Here is a 23,157-nt window from a genome sequence, read left to right as displayed (position 1 = left end):
AGCATCAAGGGTCAAAGTCGAGGTTTGTCTTCATGATGATTTCACTGGTAAGTGTGAGCTGTTATTACCGACATATTATGTCTTTATTCTCCCCATTATTACAAAGTTATTACCAATAACCACTCATTGAGTTACCCAAGCCGTTAACCAAAGAGAGTACGGACAAGTACATAAGACGACTGTCATGTGATGCCCCACATTTATGGCACTGTTATGTAAAAATTCACTCTAGGGAGAAAATGTTCATATTATTTGGAGTAGCCTCACGTTTGTTTGGACATGGACCTGCTGCTGTCACTCTTCACAGACAGATGGTACAGAATGTCCTCTTTCGTGGTATCTATATATAGCCTGTGCAGCTTACTACCCAAAATGCAGTGTGATGACTCAGTGTGAACTCACAGGTCCTTATAGATACATAGATAGATGTATTTTTCAGGGTCATCGACCCTCTCTCTCGTGTCTATGTTGTGAAGCTGCTGAATTATTCACATCCTGCTCATGTCATATGTGTATCATATGCAAGGGGCCCTCACTGAAGGCCTACTGAGGTCTTATGACAAATATCCAAAAGGTAGTTTTAACAGACAGACCGACACCCACCTAACCAGACTGAGAGACATTCACTATTTATATGTCAGTGCAGGAGCCACAGATGCGTATTTTTGATGTTTACTTAACCTTTTTTGGTCACTGAAATTTCCGGTAGTTGGAACATGAGCGTAGTTACTGCTCACCTGTAGGGCTTTGACATTCACCGCTGATTGTCACCTTTGGCTCTCGTTAGCGGTCGCTATACCAACAGTCCACATTGTGTGATCAGTACGAGCATCTTAACACTGTATTGAAGTATTAAAACAGGTGAGATTTAAAGTTTACGCGCGCGTTGCTGCATAGTATTAACTACCTACGAACATACTTAGAGTTTGTAAGTGAAATCTGACTTGAACTCATCTGTATACAACTGTCAGTAATTGATTTCCAGTGACGTTCATGGGTTTTCGCCCTGCGTTAAAATCCGAAATTACGCAGTAAACTCAGTATCAACGCGTTCAGGGGACGCAAACACCTCATGCTTCACAATGAATTAACAGTGTTGTGAGTCGGTGTTTAATTCGGCGTGTATCTGATCCACCAAGCAGCCCCTGTTTTAAAGAGAAATATCATTTTTGGAACGGTTCTCCTCTCAGTCCCACCGTCATCTCCCACTAAAATAGCGCAGTTAACGAACGGAGGCTGGTAGAAGTTGAGGCGACAAATAGTAGTCTATGTTGCTTTAGCCCCTTGTTGAAATTACCCTAGAAAATGCATTTCCCACCACAGCACCCCAATTTACAGCCTCTTCCCACTGCTCAGGGTCACTGGGATGAAATATTAAACGGGTTCAAAGGCGCTAATGAGTGCTGCGCCTGATTCACAATCATCATCATGTGGAATCAGCTGTAAACCAAAGCCAGATCAGGAGAAGTACTCTGCGGCTGACTCACTAACTCTATGACTATTTTACAACTAGGCGATCAGACTGACACCAAAACACACGTGAACACACACACACACCCCATCTTCTCATTGGTTGCAGATTTTCTTTGCAGTCAGGTGAGCCGTGCGTCCTGGTGCGTCTTGGTGATCAGAGGTTCCTGTGGATAAAAGCCCGTGCGCTGCTGCAGGTATCTCACTGATCGACTCCGACTGATCTGTTGAAGGGATGGCAAACTTTAATAGACCCACCACTGAAATTGCACACGTCTACAGGGGAACATTTATCCATTCAACCGAGCAAACAGCGCTGCTGATTTTGGAAGATGCGCTCCTGGGAGTGGATACAGAAGGGAAGGTTGGTCAAACTGTAGAATATCTGCAGCTTTTGGTCGGAATTTGAAGCACTAAAACACTTAACTAATCGTGCTTTTTACATCAAAACCATAGATTCATACGTCGGCATATGCGTTTGGTTGTTTTTAATGAAGTGATGAATATCAAACGTTAACAGGTAGCAGGTTTAGGATTGTTACTCCGCAGCGCGTAAAGCTTTAATTTGGAACTCTGGTACAAAAGACGTGTTTTCATACTTATGTCACGTACAGTGAGCTGTTGCTGAGCAACTTTAAGGATTTGTCCCTCACTAAGCTCTCACAGACAAAAACGTCGATGACAGCTTGAAGTAGCTTCTTCAAATACAACAAGTGGGATTAAAATTCATACAACAGTCTTTAAACCATCGCGAGAAAAATACAATCTCTCTTACTCTGTTGTTATCAATAATGAAATATATATGTGGACATTGTGGGAGTCACATGCTTTTATTAAGGAGGTGGATCAAATAGAGCTATGGCAACAACCGTGCACATGTACACAGGGGTGCTGTTCACAGGATCTCACAGGGAACACACTGTTAAAGATGTTGTTAATGAATACGATTTTTGCGTATATAACACACTTGCTTGTTAAGTTTCCCTCCTCCTAACTACACTGTCCTGCGCATAAAAAAGTGGACATGTTTGTACATGCAAACTCTTTTTTTTTAAATTCCTCTAACTCTTAACAGATGTTAATTTTGCCACCAGATTGCCTTCATTGGGAAAGGCGCAGAGCGAGACAGGCTGTCTCAGACCTTTGGATTCAGTCTGTCTGAAATCACTCAACTGGCCCAACAGTAAGATGAATATTTAAATGAATTACTGAATATATTGAGTTTTGTGATGGTAAATGACTTCAGTTTGTCAGAGAGTAACACTGTGTTTGGTCATCAGCAATTATATATATTAATTCAACCATGTGGCTGTAAAACACGAGCGTGCATCATTGCATCAGTTCTGTATGTTTGAACCATTTCCATGTCTTGCTGCACTACAGTGAGTTCTTCATGCCAGGAATGGTGGACACCCACATCCATGCATCCCAGTATAGCTTCGCCGGCACAGCCCTGGACATGCCCTTACTGCAGTGGCTCAATACGTACACCTTTCCTGTGGAGTACCGCTTCAAAGACTTAGAGTTTGCCCGCAGGGTCTACACTCAAGTAGTGGTGAGTTTGAAATAGGCAGCCACCAAATTGGAATTGCTGTGCATCTGTCGCACACCGTGCCTTGTGAATTACAGTCATAGCTTTGTGGCGCACCATAAGTGCAACAGTAGTGCTTATGTGAGGTCTTTACTGTCACATAGCCTGAGATTTAAGAAGGGTGTGTACAGCTTAGTGGCTTAACAACAAATAGAAAAAACACAAACTGTTCTGTAATGTGATCCGTGTGCTTTGCAGAAAAGAACCCTGCGAAACGGGACAACCACTGCATGTTACTTTGCTACCATACATACAGATGCCTCTCTCCTGCTGGGCCAGATTGCAAGTAAGATGTCTTACACGCTGTCTGTAATATGGAGTATGTATTGGGAAGTTAGAAACTGAAGTGTGTCCTGTTGTGACACAATTTAAGTCAAGTAAGTAGAAGAGTCTTATAGGCCACAATACTGTAAAATATCCAGCCCACTGTGATCACCCGAGAGCAGTGGGTGGCCTGTGAGGTTGTCACTTCATACATACATATGTATTCGCAGCTGGTACAGTAAGATGGAGGTGACTGAAGGCTCTGCCCCTAAAGATAAGGAAAACTCTTGTAACGTAAGCCTCTCAACACACTATTTTCATGCTAATGTGAAACATAAAGAGAGAGCTGATAAGTCGGCACCGTCTCGTCTGAAATATGCGAAATATGCATGCATACATGAAAAATGCATGCGTCGCATGTGTGATAATGCTTCCATGTGCCTCGTGTGACTCTGGTGAAGACTACAACGCGAGACCCTAATCCATCAGATTAAGCCCAGTGATTGAAATGTGTAACTTTCATGTTAGTTAAATTGACTCCAGTCAGATGGAATGTTTTTCTCCGTATAGACAGAAGGTTCCTGTTTTCCTTCGTAGTCTCAGATGAGTTAGAAACACATTTATTTGTTCACCTCTGTGCCCTGCTCTTATCATGTTATGCAATCCTGAACACACACACACACACACACACACACACACACACACACACACACACACACACGTGTAATGATTCAACAGTATTGAATTGAGCGCTGGCAGCTTTGCGTAGTCATTTTGTGTCATCAGGGTTGTTGAACCTACACCTTTGTCCTGTGCTGCGCAGCTGTTCCATGTGTAGAAAAGTGTTATTCAAAGTAAGCATATGTGTGTGCACGCGCATGTTTGAGTATTTCCAGCACTAATTCTTCATTCCTGCTTGCATGTGTTGAATTTATTAGTCCAAAAGGCATATATGCATGAATCTAATGCGCTGTATTTTCTCAGGCAAGAATCTTATAGAGTCCAGAGTTCAAGGTCCCATGGAAATCTGATATAGACGCACATTTACTGCCTGATTTGACTGGAAATGTTAGGTCACAGTAGCCCAATGCTCTCTCACAGTCCTTGAATGTCTGATCATGTACGGTGTCTGTAACACGTGTTGAAACAGGCCTTAATTACGGTGCATTGGTGCAATCCTTTGCTGAAGTAAAATTAATACAACACTGTGTAAGCACTCCACTGCAAGCACAAGTCCTGCACTCAAAGCTTACTTATGTAAAAGTGGGTAATAATTCTCAGCAAACTCTAAAAAGGGAAAGTGCTCATTCTGCACAAAGATGGTCCCCGTCAGATATTTTTGGGTTAATATTACTGCTGCATTTCATATTGTCTTGAAAGCATCATGTACTTCCTGCTGAACTTTAGTTGGCACCTCAAAGCTCCAAACTTCCTGTTCCTCCTCTTCCCAAAACTGCTCTAAAAGCCTGGCAAAGAGGGCCACTAAAGTCTCACTGTCTGTCAATTACTTTGTTAATCTGGCAATTTATTTCAATGAAAATTTGATTAAGATTGTGCCCAAATAAGCACAATAAGAACTGAAGAAGTTCCACCATTAACATCCACCTCCACACACACGTGTCTTCACTTACTCTGTCTGATTAGACCTTGTGCTTGATCTATGCCTCACTCCCCTGTTAGTTTTGTTGCACCTGCTCCTGCGGGACACCTCCATAGTTCTTATCAGCTCCACATGCAGCCTGAGCAGAAGCCTCTCTTCTGTGAGCACATGCAAGATCAATAAATGTGTTGATTAAAATACCACAAACCAATTGGACTATTGGTGAACTTAGTCCCAAGCAAAATTCCTACTGTCAGTTTCTGCATCTGCTCTGTATCTGATGTTACTTGATGTCAGGGAACACACACACAATATACAAAGAAAGAGATATAATGTACAGATAGGTCTACATTTAGCTAAGGAACCATTTGTATGAAGCACTCCATTACACCTGCAATGGGATCTCATTTATATCAAACACCTCTCACATTCGTCCCACTTTATCATCATGATAAAAAGAACCTGCTGTGTTCTTATTCTTGTTACTCAGTAATCCTTATTTTTCTTGCAGATGACTTTGGGCAACAGACTGTAGCATTCCTATTCTTGTTACTCAGTAATCCTTACTTTTCTTGCAGATGACTTTGGGCAGCGTGCATTAGTGGGCAAAGTGTGCATGGACATGAATAATTCTGCCAAATATTACCGTGAGACCTTACAGGAGTGCCAAGAGGAAACCCGTCGGTGGGTATCAACTGTTTAATGCAGTATATGTTGGAAAGCCTTTATGCGAGTGTTGGCCCTTATTGTGCATTTGAATTAGTGAAATCACATTGAAATCAGCTGTTTTTTAAACTGCATCAAACAGGATACAAGGCTTATGTGTGTAATGCTGATAATCATTCAGCAGTATAATGCTGAGGGAGAGCAGGCAGATTAAGAAACATCCCCTGTGGCGAAGACTTTAGTGACACTGAAAGCATCCAATGTGTGATATGTTGTCATGGTGCGTGAGATATGTCTCTGGAGTGTAATCTCTATGAATGAATGTTTTACAGACCAATCACATTTGAGCAGGCTTTGTTTGCATGCAGGTAAATGGTCCGTCAGCCATTGTCTGATGACAATTTAACTTTCTATTAGCTTTGTTTGAATTTATCTGCATTCATGAACAGTTGTGTTCATAGAGACTTGCTGAAAATGTTTTTGTTGAGTTTGAGAGTGAAGATGCTATTTGGACAGCAAACAGATGGCACATGGGAGGGCAAGTCTTAATATTTGTTATCTGGTATGTGGATATATGCTAGATATACAGGTAGCCCTGCTTGGAACATTGGCTAAATTGCCTTCAGGCTTCCGAAATTGCTCTGAGTGAGCAGAGAGTGTGCATCTGATTCTGAAGTGATAATAGCTTCAAAAACTCTGTTCTTGTTGATAAACATTTACAGGTATATGAGTCCCAGTAATGAGTCCCAGTCTTTGTTTTGTCCCGACCAGGTTCATTGCAGAGCTCTTGAGCAAAAAGGTAAGATTCTATAATACAAGGGTTAATTCAAGGGTCTGCTTTGCATTCAAGATTTTCCTCCAATCTTTATTTCCTTTTTTGGGGTGGGGGGGTAGTACCCTCTCGTGAAGCCAGTGGTGACGCCCCGCTTCGCTCCAACCTGCACAGACGCCTTGCTGGGACAGCTGGGAGAGATCGCTAAGAATAACAACCTGCACATTCAGGTGAGCTCACTGTGGCAACAGAACCAGGCTGTATCCACAGGGGGACTGTTGTCAGAGAGGCCTGTTAGTGCGGGCCCTGTGGGATTTTTGAGCAATAAGCACACACACACACAATTTTCAGTGGCAGGGAAGAATGAAAAACAAGTACAGGAGAGCAGCCACACCTCAGGCTCTCCATCCAGGTAACTGTTGCTTTGTCTCTCTTAGACTAACAGTTTAATGTCTGACATATGTGTGTTTACTCCCAGAGTCATATCAGTGAAAACCTCGAGGAAGTGAAGCTCGTGATGGGGCTGTTTCCTGACTCACAGTCCTACACGCACGTCTATCACAGACACAACCTGCTCACTGACAAGGTGAGGGCACGGTCACGCGCACAGGCGGTGCTGCACTTTGTAGGAAAATATAAATGCTGATTAAAGTGCTGAGCGTGGCTTATCTTATTCGTGATGCTGGTGACGATTCACAGACGGTGATGGCCCACGGCTGCCACCTCAGTAATGAAGAGTTGACTCTGTTCAGAGAGACGGGAACCTCTTTGTCTCACTGTCCCAATTCCAACATTTCGTAAGTCTCTCATAGTTTTCACTTAAACTTTATTGATCCATGTGCTGACATTAGGTGGTTGCAGCACAATGTTATGAATAGTCCTGAATCTGTCACTCGACAGAAAAACAATGCGTTTTGATTTTGATCATTGTTTCATTGTGTTGGTCACCTCTCGCTCTCTCTCCATCTGCTCAGGTTGTGCAGTGGACTGTTGAATGTCCGCAATGTCCTCAAACACAAAGTGAAGCTGGGCCTGGGCACAGGTGGGAGCAGAGCCGCTCTGCACATTTTCACTTTTGATAAAAGTAGCAGAAATCTGAAAAATGTAATCCGACATGCTGCTTTTAACATGTTAGCGAGTGTTTGTGCCTGCATGCTTGCGTTCATTTGACCCGTCTGGTTTGTGTTTGTGCTGCTGCATCAGACGTGGCGGGCGGCTACTCGGCCTCCATGCTGGATGCAGTGAGGAGAGCTCTGGATTTGTCCAAAATCTTGGCCGTCCAGGACCCTGAAAACAAGGCGCTCACTTTTGAGGAGGCGTTCAGGCTGGCCACACTGGGAGGCAGCCAAGGTAAGACGCACACACCTCAGCTGTCCCTCCGAATCAGAGTTCGCATTGTGCAGCAGTTCCAATTAAGACATCAAGTGTTCTGTGTCTTTGTTAGTCTTCCTCTCCACTAACGGTGGTTTTTCTTGCTGAAGTGCTTTTCCTGCTGAGTCGTTCTTTATCAGAGCGCTGCAGCAGTGCACACATAGCTATGGGAAGATATTTTAATGCTGACTGATGGCAATTTCACAGGAGGGTTTAGAATACAACAGCTTCTTTTGTGGTGTGTTTTGTCCGCAGCCTTGTCCATGGATGACCACACTGGGAACTTTGAAGTGGGAAAAGACTTTGATGCCCTCAGGGTGAATGTAGCTGCTCCTGGTGGACCCATCGACCTGATCCAGCATGACGACGGACCAAAGGTCAGAAATGGGGCAGTGTCTTAATCTATTCTCACACATTTACACGCAAATTAGCGAAAGCTGATTTTAGCTCTAATTTGTCTTCGCTTCAATTTCAGACTCTTTTCGAAAAGTTCTTGAATTTGGGTGAGTGTCAGTTTCAGTTTGTCTGTCCAAACTTTTCACACGCTAACATGCGTCTCTCTGTTTGCCTCATGTGTGTCTCTGTTATGTCATCTTTGACAGGTGATGATCGAAACATAGTAGAGGTGTTTGTCGCCGGGAGGAAGGTGGTACCATTCACAGAGCCAACGCCCGAGTAAACGCTTCAGTCCTCCACATGCCTTCGCTCATCTCATGGCCCAAGGCCCTCTGGGAAAGTCAGCTTCAAGATTTTTGAAGATTTTAAAGTTCCTCTCCAGGCATTGATTCAACCGCTAAAAACTCATTTCAATTAGAAGCTTTTTCCATGAAAAGAAAATCCCTTCACGCCACCTTAATTAGATGTAACTCTACACCTTTGCCCCATCCTGCAAGCTGACGGGACAGGTTCCTTGGGTGTGGAAGCCCGGGTGTCTGAGTTCTCGTTTGTCAGACTGTCATTTACCCCTGCAGCTCGGAGGCTGAAATGCTCAATCATGGCGCTGACTGCTTGTTTCGCTCATGATATGACTTGTAGCATATAAAAAACACCATATGGATGTTAACAGGGTTACAAACTTTCAGAGGAGGGAACCTTTAACGACTAAAATGCATGTATATCTGAGAGAAACAATACGTTTTTGTGCACTAAAACATTCATGCACCAGCACTTGCTGATTAACAAGCCACTTTTTATATTCTCTTTATTCGTGTACACATTCCTGTAGACTACCTAAACTAACACATATACCAGCAGTGCTCATGGTAGACTCTGTATTGTGTTAATTATAGCATGTTTTCTGTTGCATATTGATATCACATTGTGTCACCTCAGGAAATTTGAACTGGACAATTGTCCATGAAGGTAAATGACATATTAATGCAAGACTTTGTGCTGGTGATGTGAAGCTGTTGGGTGCTCAGTGGAGCTGAACTGGGTGCAGCTTGATGATCTGACTTTCATGCTTGTGTAGCAAGAAAATGCTTTAATGGTCAGATGACTGGAGGTTATTTGAGTTAAGATCGTAACTTATTCAGTTTTTACACTGAACACTCCACTCGGGTGTTTTAAATAGCAAAGGATGGTTAAATTAGACTTGACTTGGTTTTCATTGGACATTTTTTTTGAAGTCTAGGGACTCAAGAAGCGATCAGATCGCAGCATGTCACCATGACAGCAGCAAATTCTATATGTCAAAGATACTCTTTGAGCTATTACATATTACATCACAAGAGCTTAAAATAAAGTGTACCAACAAGTCTGCTTTGATTTTTTTTTTTTTTAAATGCTGTTTATGTCTGATGTGCAGTACTTGAAGAACCAGCTAATCAAGGATTAAACCCGCCATCTGGGCCCGACAGCTGAGAAGGTGAGGTGTCTATTGTCATGTCCTACTGACAGCACGACCTCTGCTCCACCTCAAGTACACCGACACCGCCTGTGTAGAGCAGAAGTCGCAACCAGTCACAGCCACTAGAGGGAGACACTGCAGTTGTCTTAATGTGAAATTTTGGAGTCCTGGCAGGACCAGCTTTCTTTCAGTGGTGCTACAATCTGCAGATATTTCTATAAATTTTATGTTGATAAGTTTTGGCAGAGAGATCTCAATGAGGCACACATCCGTTTCTCTGAAAATGTGAAAGTAACCCACATCATTCCAGTTAGCCATTATGCATGACATTATGTGTTTCCATGGCAGCCAAGTCTGTTATTCGTTTGTTTTTGTTTTGGTTAAAACATAAGAGCAAAGAGTGGACTGACATCAGCGAGGCAGGTGAGAAAATAGGTATTTATTGTTATTTCTTTAAATGTGTCATTTATTTAAACACCTTTCAAGCTTTAGGGAATCACCGATGATTTGTTTTCAGTTTTAAATGTCATTATTTTACATGTACATTTCTTATAACATTATAATCTGCGTAATAAGGTGAAAAGTGAAACCTAAATTGTGTGCGGAAGGAAGACATTACCACTCAGGCTGTGCACTTCAGCAATCAAACTGTCACTAAGTACAAACTGATTATAAGTACTTGATTTAGTTGGCTGTACCTTGATCAGCTGGCGGCAGCCCGCACAGCCTGGAGGAGGTTGTGCCTGACAGACCAAACTGAGGGCGATCCCGGTCACGAGGTCAGGAAGTGCTGCTGTTAAGCCCGTAGTACTTCAGGGCAAGGGTTGATATACGTTTCTTTTATTTTACACCGCTGTCTTCTTTCTTATCGGACATGAACATCTTCTAATTGATTTGGCAGGTACAGGTAGGTCTCATTCAAGTAGAGATTTACCTTTACTGGATATTACGGTGTACACATTAATATGTCCCTCTGTTGTCCCTTACTGCAAGTAGGATTATTTGCTTACAGCGCCTCTTCTTAAGTTAAAACAATAGAAACAGTACAACTAAAACGGGATTTATTAATTTAGAATATCTGAACATTGATCTTCAGGAGAGGCAGATAGTTTGGATTTATATGGGGTCCTTCCTATTCTCCTTTTCCCAACACAAGTACTTTTAAACTCACACTTTGTCTTTGATAGTTCATTTTTTTAATCACATTTTTGTGATAAAGATGACAAGAACTAATAATGGCATATAAATGATATGATATTTATAATGTGTCACACCAGTGATTCCCAAACTTTCCGCTTTCTCCCCCTCACATAGACCCAGCATCCACATCAACACTGAAGCCAGCCGCTGCTGTCCAGCAATGTCTCTGTTTCGGGATATGTCAGGAGGTGGAAGGGTGGCTCGATCCCGCCTGATGAGGATGCAGAGGAGGGCGAGGATTATGACTGTGGAGTGGATGGGGATCTGCGGGAGGACAGACGAGCACGGCTCCGTCCTTTCACTGGCACGGCTGTGTCTGTTGAGCATTTCTAACAACATCAGGATGTGGGTGAAAGACTATGACGACAACTACCTGGATCATTACAACTTCAGACACATCATGGGGCCTTTCAACGTACTGTGTGAGTCTGTGAGGGTTTATGTAACAGACCGTGATCGCATGTTTTGTCCCTCTCTCACAGGTAACATGTCCATTAACCATGTGGTGTGTCTCTTCCTGTAGCGGGTGAGATGGTGCAGGAGCTGACGTCGCTGCTGTGCACCAGAAGGCTGTTGTCCCGAGCAGCCCTCCACCTCCTGCTGGTCCCCCAGCTCCGTCACCTGTCTCTGAAAAGCGATCCCAGTCTGGTCAACTCCACTCTCTGTGGCCACATTGCTGCACGCTGTCAGGTCAGAGGCAAACCAGTCTCCATGTCTCTGTCCTCATTAGCTACTGATTGTAAATGAAAGTTTTTGTACTGGAAGAGTTGTTTTTAACTGTTGGATGTGTGAACGTGCAGAAATATTCAGGACATTTCCCCAAAGTTGAGTGGGACCCCGTTTGCACAAGCCACACCTTATGTGCATCTGATCTTAAAAATCCCTCTGTAATCCTTCTTTTTCCCTTTCCTTTGTCAGAAGCATGCGTATGGAGAAAGGGAATCAGAGATAATGGCTTTTTTATCAGCTTATTTCATGAAAAACACAAGCTCCTTCAGATTTTGCATATGAGCATGTATGTAATCAGTATGTTCATATTGTCAGGCCTGTAATTGCTTACTGTCTTAATATTTCCTCCTTTTCGTCTCAGGGTCTGTGGAGTCTGGACCTATCTGGAATTCAGAAGCTGCCTTCAAAGGTCCTGTGTGAGACCCTCTGCTGTCTACCTGCCCTGCGCTCGCTCTCTCTGGCTGGTGCACCTTGTGACAGAAGTGTCATCAGCACGATTACCCGCCACTGTCGTTTGCTGCGCTATCTAGACGTATCCCGCTGTCTTCTCCTCTCTCCTGCTGCACTACTTCCTCTTGGAATTGGGGCTTCCCTTTCATCGTCTGGCTGTTCTTCTAAGTCATCTTGTCACTGCACCGCCACATCCCAATCTGTTTTTCCCCCTTCTTGCTCTGCACCTCTGCCCCTCAGCACACTCCTGGCTCTGGATATTGGCCCTGGGGGACAAGAGGGAGACTCTGTGGCGGCAGCAGCCTTCCTCCTCCTCTCCCTGCCCTTCCTGGAGAAAGTGGCCATGGAAGGCCTTACACAGGCCTGCCGTCTCATCCAGCACAGTGAGTTTGACCAGACCAATGGGTTCACTGACAGAGAAGGAGTTCCCAGGCTGGGGGAGGTGTGGGGGGGGTGGAGGCACAGACAGGGCGGGGACAGTTGGAGGAAAAAGAGAGAAGGAGCAGCAGCAGATGAAGAAAATGAGGATGAGGAGAGGTTCTTGTGGGAGGGGTGTGGTAGTGAGAGTGAGGAAGATGCAAGCAGAGATGAAGGGCCTAGCTGTTGTCAGGACCAAGCAGAGGAAGAAAGGCGAGGAAGAGTTTCGTCTCTCTCAGGTGATGAACGTGTGATCCTGCGCCTGAAGGACGTCCAGGGCTTATCATGTGACTCTCTGGACAGTTTAAGCAGTTTATGTCCAAACATCTACTCCGTATCTGTGAATGCTGATGATTGTGACAATGCTAGAGGAAGAAGCACGGGGTCCCTCTTAGCTGCAGGCCTCCAGCCGTGGTCAGGCCAGCTGCAGAGCCTCTCACTACACTACTCAGGCCCTCTGGAAGACCTCCTTCCTGCCTTGCAAGTAGCAGGCTCGTCCTTGCTCTCTCTCACCCTGGAGGGGGTGAAAACCAGCCCTCACACTCCTCTGCTGGAGGTCATCAAGGCATGTCCAGAACTCAGAGACCTGGTCATCTGTGCTGAGCCTCCTGCCACGCAACTGGAACTGAGAAACGAGGATCAGTGGGTCAACTGGGATCTTCCACGGCTGCCTAACCTATGCTCTCTCACACTCAGGTAAGGCTGCTGCTCAGGTAAACTGGATCTATTGACCCTTGTTTGAGAGTCCACATAAGAAATTGACCACCTAAGTGGATTTACTGTTTGTTCATGATAAAGACGGCACATGTAGTCATGTATGTTTGCCGCAGCTATGATGTGCATTGCATTGCATATGTTTTTCATATCCCTAATACAAATGTTAAAGCCACAGAGAAAAAATATTTTATAATCTTTCTTGTTATATTTGTTGAAATTCTCTTTACACCCCAACAGTAAAGTCCCTTTTTTCATGGCTGTCTTTATGTAATTTACTAATATTGCTACTAATCTGCTGATATACTTTTATTTCTTCGGATCTTAGGTGTTATTTGAAGGCTTGTAGGATGTTTTTTTCCAAGCAGAGGGGTCATGCATCGGTGTGTTTTCATTTTGTTTACCCATCTTTACAAAATGGGAGGAATGCAGATGTGCAGTTTGCCTCATTGGTCTCCTTGGATAATAGCCGTTTTAACAGAATCCATAGTTTAACATTACTGTGGTGTCACAATGCTATTTTTATGAGCACAGCAAAGATTAGGGATGCTTGTATTGACTTTTTGTGTGACTATTAGAACATTCAAATTTATGAGGGTGTAATAATCAGATTTTAAAATGAATGATGGATGTTTTCCCCCTATACATCTTCTATGTGTCTCCCATCTGTCTGAAGATTCTCCTACGAGCACAGCCAAATGAAGCCTGTCATGTCCTGGATGTCTTTAAGGATGGTGCTCAAGTGTCTCCTGGCCGGTTCTCCTTTACTGGAGAAGCTCTCACTGGTCTCCCTGCCGTGCCCTCTGTCCGACGTTTTACAGGATGTAATGCACACAGAGGCCTCGGACCCGCATCTCTCTGCAGATTCCACAGGCTTACCTCCCATTCCACTTGGACGGGTGCGACACATTGACCTGTCGCGGACGGATGTGACGATCATAACAGTGAAACGTGTAATACAACGGAGCAAGACACTCAAGTATGTGAATTTGAGTTATTGCTGGCAGATCAGTGATCATGAGAGGTGGGACATCAAGAGGATCAGTAAAGCCGAAATTGTGTGGATGTGAAGAGATGGGCGGCCTCCAATGCAGGACTCCACTACAGGATCAAAATGCTTTAAATGACTCAAATAAAAATACACTGCACTTTTTACAGTGATTGCATTAGTATCTCAGCTTGTATGACTACAACTCTATAACTTTTCCATTTTTTTCGCTGAATTCCTACAGACACAGATTGATTGACTAACAGATTACAGTATGTCTTTAATGTTGGTCTCATGTCAAAAACACATGGGACATATTCCCGACAGTGCCTTGACTGAATTACACACTGTGTCTTTTGTATGGTATTTTTAATGAATCTTTTGACTATCATGTGTGTCCGATGGTAAATTGGAAAGGCAACATGTAACATATGCATGAGGAACAGCGTAGTGTGTGTTGTGTTTTGTTTCACACACATCATCAGTATAAAATCACATATGAAAATGCATCTGCAGATTTCAAATTGTTCACTGTTCATTTAAAGACTAATGGGGACTGAACATAGGTACCAAGATTGCTCTATCTTTAAATGCTCTTGCAGAAATTTGCACACCAGACTGAATGAAACTGCATCCAGGTAAGCAGGTAAGATTAGTACTGGTACCAAAGGTGAATGTAAGAGAAAAGAAACGACAAATGATGTGCACATCAGTAGCCACACTATACACTATTATTATACCACATAGTAAACTTTAATTTAAGAAAAGCAAAGCAGTATGAACACATAATTAAAAAAATATATATATATATGATAATTTGAGATTTAGTTTAACGAAACCACCCTTCATGGAAACAGACATATAAGACAGAAAGAAAAAATAAATTTAAGTAATCTACAGTTTACTTCGTTAGCTAATTTTAATCCCGTTCCACATTCTAGCAGCTAGGTGGAGGTAATGCTGGCTAAATCCTGGTTGCAACCCACTATTGGATCTAAAAGAAGAAGACTGATGTCGGGCGGGTTTACTTATTACGTTGCTTACTCTCCGGCCAACGCGGAGATGAAAATCAAACACACCGTAGTCAGGACGTCACCACGTCACTCACTGGAGACCTGCCACATACTCGCTTAACATTAGCCAGCGGTTCGCATCTGGCTGCTCAGCAATGTGATTTTTTTTTAGGAAAAGGAGGGAATTTAAGCTTTTTGTTAGTAAGTATGAAATCATCCAAAGACCGCGAGCGTATAAGTTTGATGTGTTGACGCTGACGATTCGTACAAATATGCCAAATTGAGGGATTTTAGCTCGCTGCTACGTCCAAACACGGTGACGATAGACACCCATTACAGACATACGAAAACACGTTAGCTAACGTTACCTGCTTAATTTTTAGTGATAGTGCTTCTCTGTCTTCCTCCAATTTGGCTCGTTCCTGTTTACACTTTAAATACGTTGAAGTTGGCCGTTACAACGACGCGACAACACACCGTCGTGCTCACTTCACTGACGTTAGGCCTTTCTCATACAACAGCTCAGAAGTTGCCTCACAGATATCTGCCGCATAGTGTTAAAATGTAAGACATTTTCCCTCCAAAGGTCATGGTGACAAGTAAGGAAAACGGGATGGAGCCTTGGAACAAGCCCAGCGTCCCTCCTTCAGCTGACTGATTCTTGATTTGAAGTAAACCACCAACCAGAAGACAATCTGCATCATGGGGAGGTTGGTTGGGTTGTGAAGCCCCTTGTCTGCTGAAATGTTGATCAGTGTGTTTAGTCCTTATACATACAATGTGATGAAGTATCTGTGACATCCTGAAGTCAGGCTCTCCTTTATTTTATTTTTTATTTTTGGACAGGATCAGCTTTTCGTGCCTTTTTCCAGCCTCGTGGCATTTCAGCCTGTCATCCCAGGTTCTTCCCCGGCTCCTGATACCTTCGCTCAGACAGCTGCTCTTCATCGGCCTGGTGCTCTGCCTCATCGGGCTTGTCTACCTGCTGCTCGTCACTGGAAAGGGGCACGCCAGCTGGACCAGAAAGGAAAATCACTTCCACAGGTGAAGTAACGCCAGCTCGCCAGGTGCTCATCCTATCATGAACACAGGCGATGTGGTCTTAACAGTTCTTTGTTGTCCAAAAGGCACTTGGCGAGGGTGACTGATGTGGATGCAACAGATACAAGCAACCCCAACCTGAACTACGGCCTAGTGGTGGACTGTGGCAGCAGTGGCTCCAGGGTGTTTGTGTACTGCTGGCCCCGGCACAACGGTAACCCACACGAGTTGCTGGACATTCAGCAAATGAGAGATCAACACCGCAAGCCGGTAGTGATGAAAATCAAACCAGGTAAGATAAGATTAGTCAAAACAGGACTCAAATGATGAAGTATTTAGGCAGTACAAACCCTTGTAAGACAGATGCTATTTACAGTATTTTCGATCCTGATGTTTTTCCTTGTAGGTATCTCTGAATTGGCCAAAACACCTGAGAAAGCCAGTGATTATATCTATCCACTGCTGAGCTTTGCAGCACAGCACATTCCAAAAAATAAGCACCAAGAAACACCCTTGTACATCCTGTGCACAGCTGGAATGAGAATCCTTCCTGAAAGGTACAGTTGGACTTAACGTGCATCGTCTTATAGTTAAATGAAGCGCACCGAGTTACAGCGGAAAGTTAAAAACATCAGTGTTAAACATGTTATGATGACATTTCTGTGATTGTTTCATCTCAGTCAACAAGAGGCTCTTCTTGAAGATCTGAGAACAGACATCCCGGTCCACTTCAACTTCCTCTTCTCCGATTCCCACGTGGAAGTGATTTCTGGAAAACAGGAAGGTAAGTGACGGAGTAATCAGAACAGACCAGAATGAAAAGCAGCACGCTCAACTGAAATATACTGCAGTTGTAGAGACTTTATAAAACATTTGTTCTGATTCATCACTTCACCAGCGGTGAAAGACTACTGCATTGTCTGCTGGTAAATGGTTTTATGTTAGCTTTACAGTTTGTCATCTTTGGCTTTAGGTGTCTACGCGTGGATCGGAATCAACTTTGTCCTCGGAAGGTTTAACCATGTGCACAATGGTAAGTACCCAAGCGAATTATAACAGTTATTAAATCGCTGATGTAATCAGTTTACATAAAAAAAATGTCACCTCTCTGCGATGAATCTTTTAAGATGGCGAAGCTGTAGTGGAGGTGAATGTCCCAGGCAGCGATCAGCAGGAGGCGCTGGTGAGGAAAAGGACTGCCGGTGTCCTGGACATGGGCGGCGTCTCCACACAGATCGCATACGAAGTGCCCAAAACTGTAAGCTTTGCTTCTCCACAGCAGGTTATTATCCACAACCTATTCTGTTTTTGTGCTGTCTTTGGTTTTTGTCACTCACCCTTTGTTCTTCTTCCTCCTTCCAACCTCTGTCATTCCCTGGTTAAACCTCTATGCACCATTTTTGTCCCGTGGAGATGGTCTGCTCTCCATTCATCACTATTGAAGGCACACTGTAAGCCTGCTGCATGACTCCATAGCAGGATTTTTGGACTCATTAGGTCATTTATGTAGAGACTGCCAAATGTAATAGAAGTTGTCCATATCAAGAACTCTTTGTTTGTGTTGTAGTGATTCATGTCCAGTAGCAGGTCTGGCCCACGCTGCTTGCCCCTTTTCGCTCCCATTGTTTTTTCTTTACACCATGTAATGTTTAATTTCCATCCTCGTAGATAGTTTCAGCTTCTGTTCTTTGATGTGTTGTGATTCGTTAGACTAGACGTGTTAAACGCATCAGGGTATGTACGAGTGCAGTATATTTTGCGGGTGTCATCACTCCCAGGCTCATATTTTGTTTGTTCTCTAGGAGGAAGTTGCCAAGAACTTACTGGCCGAGTTCAACTTGGGGTGTGACGCACATCGCACAGAGCATGTTTATCGTGTTTATGTGTCCACCTTCCTGGGTTTTGGAGGAAATGCAGCACGCCAAAGATACGAGGAGAGCCTCATCAGAAATACTGCCACTCGAAACAAGTGAGATCCACAGTCCGATCGAATTGGCTTGATTTGATTTTTCAGTCCGTTTATTCTTTGCACTTTGTCTTTACTCTGCGTCACCGATTGCTCCAGGCTCTTAGATCAGCACATCGGTGAGACCGCAGAGTCCCCCCTGCTGGACCCTTGTCTGCCCGCAGACCTGCAGGATGAGATCGGCCTAGCTACGCAGAAGCTCCACCTGCGAGGCACAGGAGACTTCGACCAGTGCAGACAGATTCTGCAGCCGTTCCTCAACCGTACCAACGAGAACCAGACCTCCCTCAGCGGCATCTACCAGCCAGCCATTGACTACAGCAACAGTCAGTTCTACGGCTTCTCCGAGTTCTACTACTGCACGGAGGATGTGCTGCGCATGGGCGGCGATTATAACGCTTCCAAATACGCCCGGGCTGCCAAGGTGAAAGCAAGATAGCAAAGTCACATCTGCTCTCATGCGGCCACCTCCCCCCTCACCCCAATAAGTGACCTATTACTCCCTGCAGTCTTCACATTGACTCATCTCACTTCTAAGCACCATTGTATTTACGCACAGTTAAAATTTATCTAATAGCTAATCATCACACCAGCGCTGCCTGTTTCACTTACCACTTGAAACAAGGATTTTAAGACCACCACTCTTTTAGTGTTCAAAAAGTTCTTTGTTTGCTTGCTTTGATGTAAGAGGCAGGTACAGCATCTGATTTAGGATCAGCATGGACGTTGAATGAAGCCATGAATTTGGCTAATTTGATCCCTTATTGGCTCCTGTTAGTATTCTGCTGTTTTAATAGTAGAATAATTTTAGAGCAACGGAGATGAGTGGTGTATTTACTGATGTCTTATCAGTGCAAACGTTCCTAATGCTCCAGTTTAACATTCACAGAGTTACTGTGCGACCCAGTGGAAGACTCTGAGGGAGCGCTTTGACTCGGGCTTGTATGCCTCACACGCCGATCTTCACAGACTGAAGTAAGTGGCACAGGATCATGAAACGGCTCCTAAAGCTCAGCGAAGCAGTCGGTCACATTCCACATAAGATGCCGGCTAAGTCCGGACAAGAATGCTTATCGATGGCTTTATGTTTCCGTCTGCAGGTACCAGTGTTTTAAATCAGCGTGGATGTATGAAGTGCTGCACTCGGGCTTCTCTTTCCCGGCCAATTATAAAAACCTGAAGACTGCCCTGTTAGTCTACGATAAGGAGGTCCAGTGGACTCTTGGAGCTATTCTTTACAGAACACGGTTTCTGCCTTTGAGGTAAGATTTTCCTCTCACACTCGCCCCATTATTAATCACTTTACTAATCGAGCCTTCAGTCTTAGATATAAAATATGTGGAGGAGTGATGGGTTAATCCTCACAGCTTTCTTTGACAGCAGCACACTTCCATCTTGAACATGGGAGAAGAGTTTAAACAATATTCAGGACATCACATTGGCTGCTAAACACTGTAGCACTAAGGCTTACAGAGATGGCGTCTTTGTACTGCATTTATCAGAAGAAAGGCATTTAAAGCTGAGTCCTAAATGTGAAATGAACTCTGTAAAAGCCTCTAAGAAAAGACAAGTTATAGACGAGAGAAATGAAACTGAAAGTAATTATTCAACAAATCGGTGTCTTTCAATCTCAGGGTGTTGGTGATTAATTAATGGATTTAAAAAAACAACTATTCCTATCTGAAAATACGTTCACATGTGGCGTAACCTTCAAAAAAAAAAAAAAAAAAAAAAAAAAAAAAAGAGCTCATCCTGATCCTTTGTGTAACATGTCTGTTTGAGCCTGAGGACATGTTGCTCAGACAAGAAATGCCTCCTTTCTGGTCTGTAGACAGTTAAAGCAAGCTTCCAGGATCTTAAACATCAGGATTCTTGTTGACTCATCTATTTACTCAAACTTCCTTAGGTCTTTACATAATGAACAGAGCCCTGGGCTGAACTTATGTATGCGTGTCATCTCTGTTCAAATCCTGGCTAATATGTCTGCCAGTTTTTTTGGACATTTATTTGTTTTCTTGGCCTCTTCCAGGGACATCCAGCAGGAAAGTCTGAAAGGAGTGCACTCTCACTGGCGACACAGCTTCTCCTTTGTCAACAACCACTATTTATTCCTGGCTTGTTTCTTCATTGTGTTGTTGTCTATCATGCTGTACTTACTGCGACTCCGCCGCATCCATCGGCGCACAGCCCAGCGCTGCACCCCCTCCTCTGTGCCGTGGTTGGAAGAGGGCCTTCGCTCACCCACACTCCCTGTCAACCTCTAAATTTTGTCGAGCACATAGTCTGGACGGCATGTCGGACTTTCTGAAGCCCATCTTCACTCCTTTTCTCTCTGCTTGCTCAGAGAGCTTTTGAAGGCTGCTACCCTGGAAACAAGGCTGCTCCCTGCGACCAGTTGAACCAGAGATGGGAGAATTGGACAAATGAGGAAGAGTCCGAAGGCTTGTCTGAGCCCATGAAAGTGTTGTTGATATTGTCTTTTTTAAAACTCATGTTCTTGCCTGCCAACGTACTACATCTTCAGAATCAAACGGCAACTGCCTCCATGTGTCTTCTGTTTTATTTCCAAGGAAAAGACAAACACAGCGGTACTTTACATGCTAGATAATCTTCGATACCCAAATAAACACGTAGTCTATATTTTGAATTTTCTCATATTGGGCAGATATATCATGGTGGAAGTTTATTGGGCATTTGCCTTTCTTTATGCCTTTTATATGTGTGTGATCACATCTTTTTTGTTTTTTTAGTTGTGAAATGGTACAAGCACTCGCTGTTTCTACAGAAACCTCAAACGCAATACGATTTCTGATTAGTGGAAGGAGCACTTTGAAATGCAGTCGAGATGCTTTTCCCAGCTGGAATGGTCTTTGTTTGTTTGTTTGTTTGTTTGTGTCTTTCCCAAATTGTTCTGCCTCAACCTGACAAGTAGCCTTTAACTGGCTATACTAGTGCAATACATGTCTTGTCACTGTTGGGGAAACTCCCTCAAACACATCTGCTCTTTTGTTGAGAGTATCGGTCTCTCTTGAAGCCCTGCTGAAATTCTTGTGTTGGGTCGTCCGACTTTTAAGTCGGATACCGCTGCATATATTTATGTTGGGCTTCATTTTCCGAAGCTGCCATATCACTGCTGTGAGGGGATTGTAAATGAGAGCACATGCCCCATTATTTATATGAAAATGGTCAAGTGAAATGTTTGCACAGATGAATGCAAAATAAATGTCACATTGCAATTCAGTAATAAAAGTTTTATGGTATACTTTGTCTGGCTGTTTATTTCAGGAGGAGATCAGACCTCCCTGCAGTGAATCTGAAATCGGTGGGTGTTTTAAGGGTGCTGTGTAATATAAACACCAACCCCTGTGTCACTGAAGAGGCAACAGTATGTCCCAGCTGACTAAAGATTTCGGTGGATTTGAGTTTTAGTGCTGCATAAGAGCATCGCTAAATTGTGATAATCTGCATGGAGCGGTGGTGTGTTGTAGCTGTGCAGACGCAGTCCAAGATGAGTGTTGTTACGCCTTGCTTATAGATGTGACCCACAGCAAGGCTGCTGGTGATTGAAAAGGGACAAATGAGATAGGAATAATTTACACTGCACACATGTGAGGGTCACCAGTGAGAAGTGTTCATACTTGATGCCCTCTGCATGTGGGACACACCAGACCATCCTGTGTTGTCTCTGCTAGCTGCCATTAGTACCCTTCATTATTACAGCATCCATAATATAAGAACTTTGGTCCCTTATAAATCAGACTGATTATATGGTCTAGTTAAAGGTCATATTGAGCCTTGTAGTTAACAATGCAGAGCAGAGTTTAAGAATTAACTCTTTAAGTGTGTCAAACTGTGCTTCAGAAAGCGACGGTGTCCAGACATTAAAAGGAGGCAGCCAGCCCTGCAGCTCTGGCTGTTGTTTCCTTACCAAAGGCGTGAAAACCAGCTGGGACAGCATTGTTTGAACAAGTGTTTCTTGAAGATGCAGGCTCCTATAATGCTGAGTCACTCATATGTCACACTGCTTTGCAGACACACCCGCCTGGTGCTGCAGTGTGCTTCGTGTGTGGAGCTTATGTTTCAGCCTATGGTGACTGACACGGAATAGCTAATTGATCAAGACCAACTCAGATAATTAATATGGTGTATCTGACTTTAGTAGAATAATACGTCTTAGAAATGGGATATTTTAACAGATATACCTAAATGTTCAACTCTCTCTGGTGTAAAAAGAAGAGTGGATTGACAGAGAAACACTGAATTTTCAGTATGTTCAGTAGAATCAGGTGAGGTCTTAAACATTATCTGGCATCCAGTTGGATAACAAGGTGAAATTTAAACTTCTGGCCTGCAACAGGAGACAGGATGACACAGCCAAAAACAAATGATGAATTATTAAGAATAAGAGATGCAATGAGAAAAAATGTTCAAGCGTTCTTTTAGCCTCATTAAGATGATTAGTCTCATCAGGCTCCTTGGACTAATTTAATTTATTAAGTAATTAATCTGAACCTGTACGGCAGCATGGTCTCATGTGCACGTCTGAAAGTGTTGACCACAAAGTCATACTCTAATTCAGGAGCTGAAACTATAGCATGGATGTGGAGAACCTCTTTTCTGAGAGGGATGTCGTGCAGATCAGTATGTTAAATTTAAGAGAGTTAAATCTTGAATCTACCTTTTTCTTCAAGTTTGTCATTTAGAAAGCAATATCATTCATTGTAGTGAATCTTTTTCCATTTATTTTAAACTTCATATGACTCTATATTGCATAAAACTTAAAGATTATGAGCAAAAACAACAAAAATACTATAGAACCTCCAGTGGTGGAAACTCAACATAACCTTGACACACTTAGTTATTGTACTTTACAATTTTTTCCACTTTTTGACTTTTTAACTTTAGGTATTTTGTTCTGTTGACATTTTTGATGGACTCTTGAGAAATTTATACTGTAGTAGATTATTGCCGGTTTTGCTTAAATAAAGTAAGGACCTGAAATTTCTTCCACCACTGGTTGAACCATATTCACTGCGAGGAAACCAGACATGTCAGG

At 43.3% G+C, this 23,157-nt stretch overlaps 3 protein-coding genes across 4 annotated transcripts; all 3 read left to right on the top strand.

Annotated features, from left to right (window-relative positions):
- The first annotated feature begins 1,703 nt into the window (after positions 1 to 1,703).
- gda (guanine deaminase) lies at positions 1,704 to 9,406 on the top strand. Its single transcript, XM_076731235.1, has 14 exons — positions 1,704 to 1,834; positions 2,565 to 2,653; positions 2,854 to 3,025; positions 3,260 to 3,347; positions 5,504 to 5,609; positions 6,363 to 6,390; positions 6,486 to 6,593; positions 6,842 to 6,949; positions 7,063 to 7,160; positions 7,338 to 7,405; positions 7,567 to 7,713; positions 7,990 to 8,111; positions 8,210 to 8,237; positions 8,337 to 9,406. Exons 1-14 carry the CDS (start codon positions 1,706 to 1,708, stop codon positions 8,411 to 8,413), a joined length of 1,368 nt encoding a protein of 455 aa, XP_076587350.1. The 5' UTR covers positions 1,704 to 1,705; the 3' UTR covers positions 8,414 to 9,406.
- Positions 9,407 to 10,375: 969 nt separating this feature from the next.
- On the top strand, positions 10,376 to 14,261 carry LOC143321186 (uncharacterized). Its single transcript, XM_076731370.1, has 5 exons — positions 10,376 to 10,490; positions 10,898 to 11,205; positions 11,307 to 11,473; positions 11,874 to 13,075; positions 13,770 to 14,261. Exons 2-5 carry the CDS (start codon positions 10,944 to 10,946, stop codon positions 14,161 to 14,163), a joined length of 2,025 nt encoding a protein of 674 aa, XP_076587485.1. The 5' UTR covers positions 10,376 to 10,490; positions 10,898 to 10,943; the 3' UTR covers positions 14,164 to 14,261.
- An 891-nt stretch (positions 14,262 to 15,152) lies between these two features.
- entpd4 (ectonucleoside triphosphate diphosphohydrolase 4) lies at positions 15,153 to 21,363 on the top strand. Of its 2 annotated transcripts, none has more exons than XM_076731542.1 (13): positions 15,153 to 15,295; positions 15,681 to 15,804; positions 15,941 to 16,138; positions 16,222 to 16,427; positions 16,542 to 16,692; positions 16,816 to 16,919; positions 17,109 to 17,168; positions 17,263 to 17,417; positions 17,938 to 18,104; positions 18,201 to 18,525; positions 18,991 to 19,076; positions 19,202 to 19,363; positions 20,131 to 21,363. In XM_076731542.1, the coding sequence occupies exons 2-13, from the start codon at positions 15,797 to 15,799 to the stop codon at positions 20,363 to 20,365; spliced, it is 1,857 nt and encodes a 618-aa protein (XP_076587657.1). In that variant the 5' UTR covers positions 15,153 to 15,295; positions 15,681 to 15,796; the 3' UTR covers positions 20,366 to 21,363. The 2 variants fall into 2 exon arrangements, with proteins under 2 accessions (XP_076587657.1, XP_076587658.1); XM_076731543.1 differs by having other exon boundaries at positions 15,164 to 15,295; positions 17,263 to 17,393.
- The last annotated feature ends 1,794 nt before the right edge of the window (positions 21,364 to 23,157 follow it).

Source organism: Chaetodon auriga, chromosome 5, assembly GCF_051107435.1.
Source record: "Chaetodon auriga isolate fChaAug3 chromosome 5, fChaAug3.hap1, whole genome shotgun sequence".
Taxonomy (NCBI): domain Eukaryota; kingdom Metazoa; phylum Chordata; class Actinopteri; order Chaetodontiformes; family Chaetodontidae; genus Chaetodon; species Chaetodon auriga.
The sequence above is the reverse complement of the archived record's forward strand: the minus strand, read 5'-3'. Positions and strand labels throughout refer to the sequence as shown.

Coding starts and splice junctions, on each gene's coding strand:
- gda (XM_076731235.1), top strand. CDS start 1,706: ATGGCAAACTTTAATAGACCCACCACTGAAATTGCACACGTCTACAGG. Junction 5,610..6,362: donor TGCCAAGAGGAAACCCGTCG/GTGGGTATCAAC, acceptor TGTCCCGACCAG/GTTCATTGCAGAGCTCTTGA. Junction 8,112..8,209: donor AGCATGACGACGGACCAAAG/GTCAGAAATGGG, acceptor CTTCAATTTCAG/ACTCTTTTCGAAAAGTTCTT.
- LOC143321186 (XM_076731370.1), top strand. CDS start 10,944: ATGTCTCTGTTTCGGGATATGTCAGGAGGTGGAAGGGTGGCTCGATCC. Junction 11,206..11,306: donor GGGGCCTTTCAACGTACTGT/GTGAGTCTGTGA, acceptor CTCTTCCTGTAG/CGGGTGAGATGGTGCAGGAG. Junction 11,474..11,873: donor ACATTGCTGCACGCTGTCAG/GTCAGAGGCAAA, acceptor TTTTCGTCTCAG/GGTCTGTGGAGTCTGGACCT.
- entpd4 (XM_076731542.1), top strand. Junction 16,428..16,541: donor AGTGATGAAAATCAAACCAG/GTAAGATAAGAT, acceptor TTTTCCTTGTAG/GTATCTCTGAATTGGCCAAA. Junction 18,105..18,200: donor AATACTGCCACTCGAAACAA/GTGAGATCCACA, acceptor CGATTGCTCCAG/GCTCTTAGATCAGCACATCG.